Source organism: Elgaria multicarinata, chromosome 7, assembly GCF_023053635.1.
Source record: "Elgaria multicarinata webbii isolate HBS135686 ecotype San Diego chromosome 7, rElgMul1.1.pri, whole genome shotgun sequence".
NCBI lineage: Eukaryota > Metazoa > Chordata > Lepidosauria > Squamata > Anguidae > Elgaria > Elgaria multicarinata.
Genome location: NC_086177.1, coordinates 55430022 through 55444214, shown reverse-complemented (window position 1 = coordinate 55444214; position 14193 = coordinate 55430022). Strand labels below are relative to the sequence as shown.

At 40.1% G+C, this 14193-nt stretch overlaps 1 protein-coding gene across 1 annotated transcript in view; it reads left to right on the top strand.

Moving 5' to 3' along the window:
• Window positions 1-13452, top strand: part of SMCHD1 (structural maintenance of chromosomes flexible hinge domain containing 1) — a 94048-nt gene extending 80596 nt beyond the window's left edge. Inside the window, exons 41-48 of the mRNA XM_063131299.1 lie at window positions 213-335; window positions 3022-3212; window positions 4198-4307; window positions 5558-5628; window positions 7768-7939; window positions 9329-9487; window positions 11952-12069; window positions 13092-13452. Coding sequence (XP_062987369.1) covers window positions 213-335; window positions 3022-3212; window positions 4198-4307; window positions 5558-5628; window positions 7768-7939; window positions 9329-9487; window positions 11952-12069; window positions 13092-13191 — 1044 coding nt within the window. The 3' untranslated portion in view covers window positions 13192-13452. The remainder of the gene's footprint in view (window positions 1-212; window positions 336-3021; window positions 3213-4197; window positions 4308-5557; window positions 5629-7767; window positions 7940-9328; window positions 9488-11951; window positions 12070-13091) is intronic.
• Window positions 13453-14193: the final 741 nt, after the last annotated feature.

The window sequence follows — 14193 nt, the reverse complement described above, 5'->3', positions numbered from 1 at the left end:
ACATTCTAAATCCCATTGCTGCAGACTCATAGATGGAATTATAGTGGCCTCCATTCCTGTCCTTTCGATGCTCCCTTAAATAAGGTCTAGCTTAAGTGTTTGGTCTAAATCCATGAAACTTTTATAGAAAGCTTTTATTTTTATTTTTATTTTTCAAATAAATAAAATGTGTCTAATAAATAATAGCACTATTGCTCTGTCTTGGTTTTCAGCTGCAATATGTTGAAACTCTAATAAAACAAAAGAGGTCTGAGCAGGAAGGAATAATGAAACAACCTAGAAGAACATGCGCGCTTAAAACTTGTCCCAAAGGTAGTCAAGATGTTTTGGGCAAGGTGAGTCTATTCTTAATGTTGTATACAGATGTAAGAAATTGTGTTGCCAAGGGTTAAAAAAAGGATTTTTTTCTATATATATTTTTCAGGCGGCAGGAAACAAATTTTGGAAAATTGAAAAATAAGTAGTACTTTGCTCTTTACAGACCTGAAATCACTTTGTTGCTTTTGGACAGCCTTCCCCAACCTGATGCCCTCCATATATTTTGGACTTCAGGTCCCATCAGCCTCAAATAGCATGGCCAATGATTGGGAATGCTGGGCATTGTAGTCTAAAACATCTGGAGAGCACCAGGTTGGGGAAGGCTGCATAAAGAAGTCTTTATGTCCCTAAAGTTATATTATGTATAACTTGGTTTGTCCATAAAATTATCATTATGCTTACAAACTTTAAAAAGCAAATTGGTTACCAAATTTGTAATTATTGTCAGAATAAACTACACTTTTAAATTTCATATACCAAACGTGATAATTTTATGAGCAAACCAAGATATACATAACATATTTTAGTTTCCTATTTAATGTTTGTCCAGAGGCAACATCAACAAGTAGTCTTTGAAACGTCTGAATCATCGTAGGAACCAGAAGAAGCAGGAAGAATGGGAAGCAGAGCAAGACTGGTATACTGCACCTGTTCCTTCCTATTTGTAAGAACATTTAGGGAAATTCCTAAGCCCGATCCTGTTTGTGGTGTGAAGCTTAGGGAAATCTGATTCAAAGGAAAAGCTGTGGAGATTTTATTTAGCTGGAAAACACTCATCTTAGGAATGGTTAAGCAACTATATTTAATTTAAGAACCTTTGAAGAATTTCAACTTATTATTTGAAGAGTGACATTTTATTCAATTTTGTAAATAATATTCGTTAATGAACATTGTACTTTTTGTTCATTTTGAAAGGTGGTCTCTAATGGTAGTGTCAATCCCATGCCTATACCATACAAACCAGACTACTGAGTTTCACTTAGGTAGAGAGGGTTTATTCTAGTGGCAGCAGTTAAAAAGGTTTTATAGCTGAGCCAGCATTCCCTAGTGTTGAGGTCTAACAGAGAACTTAAACTGTGGTATTGAGTTCTATAGACCCAAACCTCAATTAAAAAAAGAAAAGAAACAGGTAGTATAACCCACGTGCTGCTCCGTTGCATCTGATGACAATGACAAGATAACCTTCAGTGTTTTCTTCACATGTGGGGTTTAGCTTAGAACTCCATTAATTGACTGCTACATCATCTAACCAGAACAAGCCCAGAAACACAAGATACAGTAGAACAAAACCTAAAACTGTCAAGAATGCACATTTTCTTCCATATCACAATATGGTGTCTACGCACATCTTGGGAAACTGAGCATTTCTTGGAGCGTTCCTAAATGTCTATAAGTAAAAGATAAATTAGATCAATAACTTTAATGAGAAATGAAAGAAATAACTATGCTTGGAATCTTACAAATAATTATATTTTTAAAAAAGACATTTCCCCATAGCTTCATTATTTTCAGACATTTTACATCTCCAATCTTCCTGTAAAAGTGTTCTTATTACTTAGTTTTTAGAAATTATCTTTGGGGAAATAAAGGCTGGGTAACAATATATAAACACCTTGACTTAAATTCTAAAAGAAAATGCCTCATCATCACATTTGGGGTGGGGGGACAAAAATGACAGAAAGGAACTGGGGTGGTTCTAGGCTTCTCCCCCCCCCCCCCAAGCCTTCACATTTCTAATTCTGTATAAAATAATATACACTTACCCCTTTTCTATTTATGTTTTCCTTCCCTACGTTATCTTAACATGATACTACTGCTTTATTTGCTATGAAATTTGAGAATTACTTCTCTTTTACAGTATGAGTTCTTGAATGTATACAATGATTTTTATTAGATCATTTCAGGGAACATTTGCGTTACTTCTTATCAATATTATTATTATTATTATTATTATTATTATTATTATTATTATTATTTATGCCTATTACAGGAAATGAGACTGGCACTTCCACAAGGGAGCTAGTAACAATGCAAGGGAGCTTCTCTTTTCTTCCATAAGTGGTCCTGTCAGGTTGCACAAGTAGATAATGCCTGCACAACTGTGCCTTTGTCCACAATCACTTCCCTTGACAGATTTTTGTCTCACTTTTTTCTGGCTATGACAAAAATTCTTCAGAGGAAAACATGTGACTTGCTGTAGGCTTGACACTTCGCAAAGATAGCTATGACTCAAGATTAAAATCATAGAATAGTAGAGTTGGAAGGGGCCTATAAGGCCATCGAGTCCAACCCCTTGATCAATGCAGGAATCAATGCAGGAATTAGAGGAGATGGCTTGGTCTTCTAGCTAGCGGCACAGGCTATCTCCCTGGATACCCTCCCACAATGTCTGGCTCTGAGGAAGGAACCCCCCACCCCTTAAAGTCAGGGATTTAGGTCTCACCAGCTTTCTGAAGAACCACACTGGCTGCTTTTCCAGCTAGCATAGCTCTTCAGAGAGCCCGCCCTGTGACTCACCCTGAAAATGAGCCAGAGGCCAGGCAGTGCCAGAGGAGAAGGAGAGAAGTAATGGGGTGATGCTGGAGAGGGGTGGGGATGATGGGCAACAGTGATGTCAGTGGGGAGATGGGAGGGGGCAAGAGAGCTTGTGCCAGCCCTGCAGAAACTCATCCTCTCAAAACGATTGCTTAAATTTTGTGCCAGATTTCACACTTAGCACAGATTGAAGATAATGAAGCAGCAAAGGTCATCTCCTGGCATTTGGCAAGTGATATGGACTGTGTAGTCACTCTGACAACTGCTGCTGCTCGCCGTATCTTTGATGAAACCCAAGGCCGGCAGCAGGTATTGCCCCTTGATTCTGTTTATAAGAAGAATCTTCCAGACTGGAACAGGTAAAAGTTTTGTGCATTCTTTCCTAATTCAAATAAGGTTTGGTTTTCAAATTGTTATGATTCTAATATTTTCAGCTTCAATACTAGTCCAATACTAACCAAATTTAGCCGGAAGTAATCCCCATTGATTTCAGCAAGATTTAGGATTACACAGAAATGCAAGTTTAGTGTTGAATATTTTCTTGTGCTTACTTGTTTTAACATGGATGTGCCCAAAAAATACAGAAAGCATGTGTGTGTGTGTGCGTGTATTGTGGCAGTGGGTCTGATTAATAGCACAGGTAAAGTTGCATAGGTGAGGAATGTAGAGCCCTACCCTTTCTTATGCCTTATCTCCTTGTAGTCTCTTTTTCCAGTCTACATACTTCATCTAAGCCAGAAGTCCAAGAAGTGATTTGGCTGTTTTGCCAGTCAGTATGGTCCTCAGATAAACTCCAGTACTATAATTGTAGTCAGGTATGACAAAAGTACTTAAGGAAAGAGGCGTCAAGGAAGTGAGCCATGAGTGGATGGTTTTGTAGTCTTCACCTGTGTATTCTTTCTGTTGTTAAAACTAGGTGCACACACCCCACCACCTGCAATCTGTGTGATATGGGCACTTCCATTTTAAAATACGCAGAACAGTTTTTGTGTCTCCCCTGAGCCAGAATGGCAGCTTCATTTCACAAAATCGCCTCCTGCCTTTTAAGCACTCTTTAGGATTGTGAAAATGTTTGTCTCACTATAGTGCGATGCAGACTTGCAATCCACTCTTTTCTTGGCAAGGGGAGAGATCATGCTTCACACATTGCACTGCTGTGTGATCGCCTCCCTTAAAGTGGCACTGTGTGGTGAGCAGCAGGATCTATCCCTTTCTCGGTGCAAGTGTTTTGCAAAGAGAGAAAGCTAAAAATCCAAACCCTGAACAATCAGTATTTATGGCTTCATATTTAGCCGACAAAGACTATGGGAAAAGAAAATAATTTTTTGACTTGTTTCTAAGCAGGCCTTTACCTCACATACGAAATGGAAAAAACTTTTTCAAGCCTATTGGAAATCCTTTATTTGCCAGGAATTTGCTAACATTTCCAGAACACACAGAGAACTGCCAGACAGGTAAACATCATGGAAAGAGCAAATTATATTAAGCACACATAAGCTTAGTGGCAGCAAATCTTCAGGTAGGGAACGATATATAAATATTGTAAATAAATAAAATAAATTGGGGTGGGGTTTGAAGTCTTGTCATATAAATTGAAGTATCTCTGGAAGTTCTAGGGTAGGGCGGTCTTTGACAATTGAGAAAGTACCTTCTTGGGTGGACAAGGAGGGCTGCAGACAGGAAAGTATGCTTTCAGATGGGGGACTTCTTCTCAACCCCAGGCTGGCCCCGCCTCACTAGCAGCAAGCAGGCCAATGGTAGAATTTGTTTCCAAATGCCTTGGACCCAAAAGTAAAAGTTCTTTTCCTTAAGCTTCTTTCTCCCTTTTCCCCACCCGTCCACTCTCCAGGTAGGTGGGAGCAAGGAGTTGTTTTGGACATTGTTTCTGATTTGTGATTCTTAAAATAATATACATTTACTTCATTTTTATCCCACTTTTCCTCCATGGAACTCTGGATAGTGGGCATTCCTCCACCACCCTCTTCCCCATATCCTCTTATCCTCACAACTCAGCTGAAATGGGTTAGTCTAAGAGAATGGCGACTGACCAAAGGGCAGCTTGGTGAGCTTCATAACTGAGCAGGGATTTGAACCCAGGTTTTCCTACTCCTAGCCTGATATTCTATCCACTGGACCATCTCCCCTAACCTGGATCCCTCCAGAGGTGTTGGATTCCCATCATCTTTAATAAGTATGGTGATTACTGGGATGATGGGAGTTGTTCTCCAGCATATCTGGAGGGGCACCAGGTTGGGGGAAGGCTGCACTTAGACATACTACTCCTATAGTGATTACTAATCTCAATTATAAAAACCTGCATGAATTTGTTCATGAGTTACTATATTGCTTCTTAGAAAATAGAAGCATAATGCCACATGTTCATTCAAATTAAATATGCATACATGGATCTCAACACACATACAAATACCAGGATTGTTTCAGCGTCTTTTTTTTTTTTAAAAAAAAGGGTTTTTTGGCACATCCATGACTAATTATGTTTATTGCAATTGTCTTTGTCTTCTACTATATTGGCAATATTGCTCACTCTAATTTAGCATTTAAAAGTTCTGTTGAACTACTCTGCCAAGTATTCACTACTGATGTTTAGCCTCATAATGGATTAATTTAAATACAACAGTAGCTTGCATAGTGTTGATATTTTGAATATTGTAATGAAGTCTCTCTCTTTCATTTAACTTTATAGTGTTTGGGATGCTCTTAGGGGATACCATTATTATTGACAATTTGGATGCTGCCAATCATTACAGAAAAGAGGTGTGTATTATAACTTCATATGGTTTTGTTTTGTGCTTGAATTCAACTCATCTATTCATGCCACTTTTCCACAGAATTGTGCCCAAAGCAGCTCGCAACATAACAAATGAACAGCAGTAAATTTTATTTATTTGTGGCATTTATATATCACTGAATATCATAAAATGTCTCAGCATTTCACATGATTAAAATACAGTATTAAAAACACATCAAAACAACTACAATAAAAACAATTGAAAGAGCAGCAACATGAGCAGCAAGGTTAATTTACTTTAAAGAATGTGACATTTTCTGCCTCCCAAACTACACAAGGCACGGTTTTCCAGATGGTGGGTGCTGCTACAGAGAAGGCTGTACCGTCTGGGTACTTCATGGTGACATTCTATCCGTTTTGGAATGACCACCAAGGCTTCCTCTGTTGATCTTAAAGATCACCTGGGTAAGTATAAGGGAAGGCAGTCTGCTAGGTATCCCGGTCCCAAGTTGTTTAGAGCTTTATATGATAATAACATAACCTCGTATGTGGCCCAGTAGCTAATAGGCACCCAGTTCTTTTTAACACAGGTGTTAAGTGTGCATAGCTAGGTGTTCGAGGGAGCACAGTAGCTGCTGCATTCTACACCAGCTGCAGCTTGTGAACCACACACAAGGGCAACCCTACACAGAGCACATTGCAGTAGTCTCATCATGAGGTTACTAGTGCATGGCTCATTGTGGTTAGGCTATCCCTATCCAGGAACGGGTGTAGTTGGCATACCAACCAAAGCTGATAATGAGTGCTCTGGGCCACTGAGGCCACCTGGGCTCTAGTGATAAAGACGGATCCAGGGGTAACCCCAAACTACGGACCTGCTCCTTCAGAGGGAGTGCAACCCCATCCAGAACAGGCAAACACCCCAATTCCCAGACCTGGATTTACAACATATCAAACAGCAGTACACATAACAATATTTTTTAAAAATGCAATACAAACAATTACAAATAACCATAATATTATCAGATGAATAAAAAATAGAAATATCAATATGTAAAATATCCAATAATACAGTACAAATACACTACTCTAATCCAACAACTGAGCACTAAACAGGAGTACATAGAAAGCATAAGAAATGTAAGCAATACTCCTTATAAAGTTAAATAAATCTCCATTCCACATGGGTTCCCCACAGTTAACCTATAACCACTGGTTGGCTGCCACACCTTTCACTTGTGGCAGCCTTCCTCCCAACTCTCCCCTAGGTCTACTCTCATAGTCCCTTCCCCATCTCTCAGCTGGGGAAGTAAAAATTGCCAGTCCTCCTTCAAGCCCCACATACCCATAAAGTGTTGACATTACACAGTATCTCTCCACCAATCACCTCTTCCAGCAGTGGTCTTCATGCAGCAAGCTTTATCAGGTTCCAAGGTGGTGGGGTGATGCATGTGGAATTGCTGAACCCCTTGATGATAGTCCCTCCTCACCAAACACTCAGACACTTAGTCAGGTTGTGATTATATTATATTCACAAAATAAAACGGGTAGTATCCATTATGGATGGTCCACATGCAGCCAAACCACAGGCCATTCACAGCTGCGATATAGCACTTCCTGTGGCAATGCTGTTTTTTGGAAAGGGCATGAAAAAAACTTTCTGATTTTGAGTCTTTAGGATTGCAATTTATTTCAGTCAGAAATGAAAATATGGGCTTTCCAATTTTCTGTTTCGGTTTTCGGCCACAGTTACTTATACATACAGTGATCTACACACAGCCAATGTAATTCAGTGACATGCATAGTATTGGCATGCCAGCAGTCAGCAAACCAGACTTGGCTCTTCCGGCTTTTCATAGATAATAGACTTATGGCAGAAAGACGTTGCCCTAAAAAGGGATTTCTTAGATGTGCTCCTATTCCTGACTAGCTAAGCAATTTACACATAACAGAGAAAATACCTGTTTTTCCCAGATCCAGCCAGCAAAGTTTTCAACTGATGTTTTGTCACTATTAAACTTAGCAGTATTTCTCTTTGAGGGATGTTTGAAATATCAATAACTAATTTTGAACTTTATATAACTACTTTTCAACAAAGCACAACACTGAATTTAAGTTGCCGAATTGCACATATTTATTAATAAATATCATTTCTGTATACATAGATTGTGAAAATCACACATTGCCCAACTTTATTGACAAGAGAAGGAGACAGAATTCGCAGCAATGGAAAGTTTGGAGGTCTTCAGAATAAAGCCCCTCCCATGGATAAACTTCGAGGAATGGTCTTTGGGGCACCTCTGCCACAACATTACAATATTCTCTCTACACAGATAGGTGTGTTCAAAGCATAATATGTGAAATAATTTTACAGGGTGTTTTTGTCAAGCTTTTCGTGTATCTAAAAATTCTAACTAATCTTCCTTGTTAGTGAACTAATTACATTAAGTTGTTATCTCATATACTTCGTGAGCTAATTACATTCAGTTGTTACCTCATACTTTTTCTCATATAACTTTTCATATACTAAATGTACTTTTTGTCTCATATTGCTGCTGCTATGTTGCTGCTATTACTAAAGAAGTGTTTAGTGTTTAAACACTAAATAGTATTTAGTGACATTAGATGCTTTTAGCTTTTTGCTATGTCTTTGGATTTGAGCTGCTGCCATTCAGTAAAGGCAAATCATTACAGCAGGGGTCCCAGTGTGGGGCTCATGGGTGCCGTGCTGCCTGTGGGGACCTTCAACAATATCTGTGAAGCTCTCCACTCCTTGCCCCTTTAAAAAAAACAAACGAAAAAGCATTCAATTTTCTGTTCTCAAACCTTCTATGATAAGCTGTTCAGTATGCAGGCAGAGGGGAAGCAAAGAAAAGGGTTAAAAGGGACTAAAAAAAGAAGAAGCTGAAGGCTGGTGGGGGAAACAATGAGGTAAATAGGTGGAGGAGAAATAGCGAGGCTAGAGGCTAGGAGTGGAGAGAGGAGAGAGAAAGAGACCAAAGGGGAAAGGTCTGTGTGGTCAGAAGAAGATGGGGCAGGCTAGGAAGCAACTCTTTCCATTTCCCCTTCCCATCCTATAGCCTTGCTATTTCTATCCTACACACGCAGCAGCCCCCCCATGGCAGCCCTTACGTGACTAGTCACATCATCCTTGGGAGCCATTTTGTAGTGGTGCCCACAGCAGTTTCTCAGATTTCCAAAAGTCACCATGAGACCCGAAAGGTTGGGGACCCCTGCACTACAGACGACTGGAAAATGTCATTGTCTTATCAGTATATAAAAAGCTTTGCAAGCTTTGGGGTTCTTAGAGGCAAAGGACTCCTAGCACTACAAATCAAAAGGCTGAGTCCAAAGCCAGCTCCACTGCTCTTGTGCAAGGGGGGAAGGAAGTGGACTCTACCAGAACCACAAGGAGCTACTCCTTAAGATACCACGTGCTGGTTGAGTCCAGTGATGGCTTCAATCCCTTTTCTTGACTGAGCTGGAACCACAAGACCACAGTTCTGTTGCTCTCCCTTCTGTGAGGGACAGAGCTTCAGAAAGGTGCCTCTCCCAAGGCTCCACAAGCTGGATAGGCCAGCCTGGCAGGCTGAGAGGTTCCCGTCTCTGCTTTTTCCATCTCTCTTAATTATTGCCGCTGTTCCTAAATGATTTGTTCTGGAATGGAAGTAGTTTACAGATTATAGCTTTGTGCCTTATTCTCCTACTGATCTTTTCACCTGTTAGATCTCCTTCACCAGTACCATACTGCAGCTGTCAAACTTAATAAAATAAACACAGAACTTGAACATCAAGAGCACTCATTTAATACTCCTGAAATGCAAAAAAAGAAAGAAGAGCTTGCTGAGCAGGAGGCAAATCTCAGGCTAATAGAGCAACAATTAGGTATGATATACATTGCTTTTATTTCATGAAGACAAATTAGATATATTTATTTTAATTAAAGGGGAAGCTCATTGTATAATGTTTAGAATTCATTTTACAAATATATTCTGATTTTAACTTTGCAAATTCTTTATCAAAATTCTTAGTTATTTTCAGAAGAAAATAGCCAAGATACATGCAGACCTAGATATATGTTGCCTGGGCTTGATGAGGGTTAACAAGTGGAGATTAAATCCAAAGAAGACAGGGGTGCTACAATAGAAAACCAGGCTCAGGGTATGGGCTTCAACCTGTTCTCTAAAAGGTTGCAATTTTCCTGAAAGGTTGGGTTCATTCCTTAGGAGTGCTCCTTGATCCTGCACTGTCCCTCAATGTCCAGGCAGCGGAAGTGGCAAGGGGTACATTTGCACAGTTACATTTCGTGCGCCAGCTGTAAATTTTCCTGGGTCGCTTTGAGCTGCTGGCAGTTGATTACATCATATTTAGACTATGGTAGTAGGCTTTATGTAGTGCTATCCTTGAAGAGCATCCAGAAGGTTTATTAAGTGCTAAAGGCAGCAGCTAGACTGCTAACTAGTCCATGTATCAAGATCATAGCATCGGTTTTTAACAAGCTCAATTCAATATGTAGGTTTAAAACAGCTTAGGCCTGTTTATCTAAGGGACCACCTGTCTCACGATGAACCTCTCCGGTTACTGAGAAAGCCCTTTTGAGGACACTGCCATTTGCAGAGGTCAGCTGAACAGGCATACATGAGAGAGCTTCCTCTTGTGTCACTCCCAGATTGTGAAATGCACTCCTGTCAGACCTAGGATTGGTGCCACCCTCCCTGCTTTTAGAAAAGGTGTCAAGTCACATCTCTTTAATATGGCCTTTTAAATTGTTTCATTAGTACTCTTGTTTAGTTTTTAATGATAGTCTACTGTTTCCAATGTTTTTATGGTTGTCTTTGTGGTTTTTGAGCGCCTTGGTGGCTCTGGCAGAAAGACAATATCAAAACACTACTACTAATAATAATTTTAGCACAAGACATTTTAGCACAAACACAAGTAATAAAAATACATTTGATTGCTATTGTATGAACAGAAGGGCTTCTTCCATTTGTGTAAGGGAGTAAAATGTGGCAGCCTTCCATTCCACTAATTGGACACTTCTGTGAGTGGAAGGCAAGTAAATAATCTTTGCCAATTTCCCCTGCTCTCTGAAATCCCCATGCTTCACACTTCACCCCATGCTTCACACTGTTCCAGAAGGTTCCCTAACCCTCCAGACCTTCAGGGGAATAGGGGCTGCAGGAGAGATCAGTGAAAATCACCACCCCTTCTGCCCATGGGAATGTCCAGTTCATGGAGGTTTGCTCTGTGCAACTTTGGATCTATTTTATTTTGGTGGTAGTAGGGAAAAATGTTAGTGATGTGATTGCACAGTAAAGTAATGATTTACAACCTACAATATATTTTTCAGTTCTGAAAAAGAATTTTGTTTTTCATTTCAATACCTTTTCTCCAGTACATATTATTTGATTTGTGATGTTTACTCAAATATCTTATAACTACCACTTCCACTATTTGCAATGTGGTTGCACATGTCTGGGTCTCTACATACATGCTGCCAGGAATCTTTCAGCTGGCCAGAACAGAAAGGTTAACAGGATGAATGGAAGTAATCCGCTTGTTTTCCTTCAGTCTGGGTCGTGGGTGGGCAACTTGTGGCCCTTCAGATATTTTAAGCTACAACTCCCATCAGCCCTAACTAGGATGAGTAATGGTGAAGGATGATGTGAGTTGTAGGCCAAAACATCTAGAAGGCCGGGTGGGCTTGGTCGTGCCCACACCCCAGCAGGGGCTCCTCCTCGTCACCACTGCAACCTGCTCCTCACACTGGTCCGAACAACAACAACAGTGCTGGGGAGGGGGAGAAGGAGAGGACATTGCCTACTTGCTCCCTGGCTGCTCCCCTGTCAAGCAAGCAAGTAGTGACAATGATGAGATTTTTCTGAACCACCCAGAGAGCTTCAGCTATTGGGTGGTGTAGAAAGGCAATAAATAAATGAAAAAGGGATTGAGGAGCAAAAGCAGCTGGTGACACTGGCCGTGAGAAGCTATACTCCCTGAGAGAGGCAGGCATTGGGAGTGTCTTGACCAAAGCCCCTCAATAACCAGGACCCAGCACTGCTGGAGGGCCAAAACTGGCTTACCCCTGGGCTGGGCTAAGGGGAAAGATGGGGGCGGGGAATTGGTGTCCAGGGAGGTGGTCCCTATGGCCCACATCTTCCAAGCCCAATTTCACAAAGAAAGAACACTTTCAGCAGCAAGGAAGGTTCTGAATTTTTCACAATTGTTTGTGGATAATAATCTTAACTGCAGCTGCTCTTGAATTTCATAGGAATATTTGTAGATACCATTTTAAAAAATAATAATTTATACCCGCTATAAAAATAACGTTCAGTTTTTATCTTTATAGGTATGAACTCATCAGGTCGATGCACCAAATCATCATTTCACGCAGAAAGATTTGATTCACTTGATACTCCAAATCCTCCAAAAAGAATTCGGAGAGAAATAACCAAACGATTATATAGGTTTGTTTATCAGATTTATACTGAAATAGAATTACTTATCATTTTGGAGTGCTTTCTTTTCATCTGAAGATTCACCTAAAATAAATTTATTTATTTATTTATTTATTTATTTATTGCATTTCTATACCGCCCAATAGCCGGAGCTCTCTGGGCGGTATAAATATCCTTATACACTATCGAAATATTGAATTGCTGTAATAATCTGCGTATATCATTTCTTAAAATATATGTTAAGCTTGTATGGATTGGATACTGCATTGACAGCTACAAAATACTTAACAATCTAGCTGTTCTAAGAGATTAGAATGTGGGGATTTTAAACCAGAGCCTCCAGCACATTACCAGTATTTGGGATCCTCAGGAGTCCAGGCAAACTAGGGGAAAGTGCCCAGTAGACTGCAGTTCCAGCCTTACAGACACACCAGGCCCTCTAAAGCTCTTTCAGTGAAGCTGGCTGATCAGTCTGAGCAATGTGTCTTGAGCATGAAGACTCTGCCCCACTCTCTGCTACCTTGTATTGAGGTCCTTGCCAACCTTTGACCTTTCATCTGCTCCTGGCCCCTTCAACACTATAAACTGCCTTGGAAATCAGTGTTCATTTCTGGCAATCTAGTCCATTTATCCTACTATGCTGGGGTGTGTGTTAGGAAACCATGAAGACTCTGCAATGTAGGTGTTCTTTCAATAGCAAATCAGCCATTTAACAATACCATTGGAAGCAAAAGCTAATCCGAACACCAACAGCCCTGGCAAATTTGCTGTTACCCACCAGCCATGCATTGTGGAGGGCATGGGACTTGATGACATCCGGGGGAGGTGAGGGCTTAGGCCGGCAGTCACCCCACCCCACCCCACTCCACCCCACCCACATCCCACTTGCTGTATACATCCCAGGGGTCAATTCAGCCCCTGGACCAATACCTTCCTCACCCCTGCCATAGTAAAAAGAAATGATAGAATGTGCTTTAAACCACATTTGAATTACTACTTCTTTCCAAAATATCTTCTACATATTTTTGTAGTTCAGAAGAATGGGTCTCAGCTTCACCTGCAAAGAAACAACAGCAAACAGCAACTGCTACATCAGAAGTTAACGGAACATCCCGAAAAAAGAAAACATAAACCAACCACCTTTGTTAAAGCAACTTGTCTAATGAAATATGTATAAGTTGAAAAAATGAAATTATTGTTGTTACTGTCATTAATGCTTTTATACTGATAGAAAATTGTTCTTGTTAGTAACAACAGTTGGCTTAATTTTGTATAGATCTTTATAATGTCTATTATCGTCATTTATTAGACTTCAACATGAGGAAGTATAAATATACTTTTTTATTTATGAAAATTTTCAAATTTTGCAATAAAATCATTGCAATACTGAAAGTTTTGCTGGTACAATATAAAATAATTTAGAAGGTATAACAAGTATTCAGTTTTTAATAGAAACATTTTTGTACATGATACCATATTAACTGAAATATATATCTCCAAATGAAAAGACACAATATTAATTTAGTGATATCCTGTGTCCACATGCAAAGTCCTTAAACGTCATCGCTATTGAAACGATAAGACTCTCTATAGCAGGGTTGGGCAATATGCAGCCCCTGCTGCCTCTCAAATTTGGTTTGTTAAAAAAAATTGAAAGTACTTCTGAAATTAATTTTGCTCCTTATGACGAAACAACATTCCTTCCAGTTCTGATGCAATCCAGAAAAGAGATTTGGGGAGATAGCCAGTCAGCACCAACATTACGTCTGAAGAAAGAGATGGGGGGCATCCACAGCCCTGTCAGGGTTCTCTGCCAAAGATACAACTGGATGGTGTATTTACCTCCCTGTTTCATCAAATATTCATAGGAATTTACCCTTATAGAGATTACTGTTACTTTTTTTTTTTTACCCCACCCATTTACCTCTGAACGGTTTCACGCCCTCTTGAACTCTCTCTTCAAAGTTCTTTTCAACTTTCCCTTACGGTACTTGTTGACTATCGGTCTCGTGCCAGTATTTAGCCTTAGATGGAGTTTACCACTCGCTTTGGGCTGCATTCCCAAGCAACCCGACTCTGAGAAGACCTGGTCCCAGCGCGCCGGGGGCCGCTGTCAGCCTCACACTATCCACG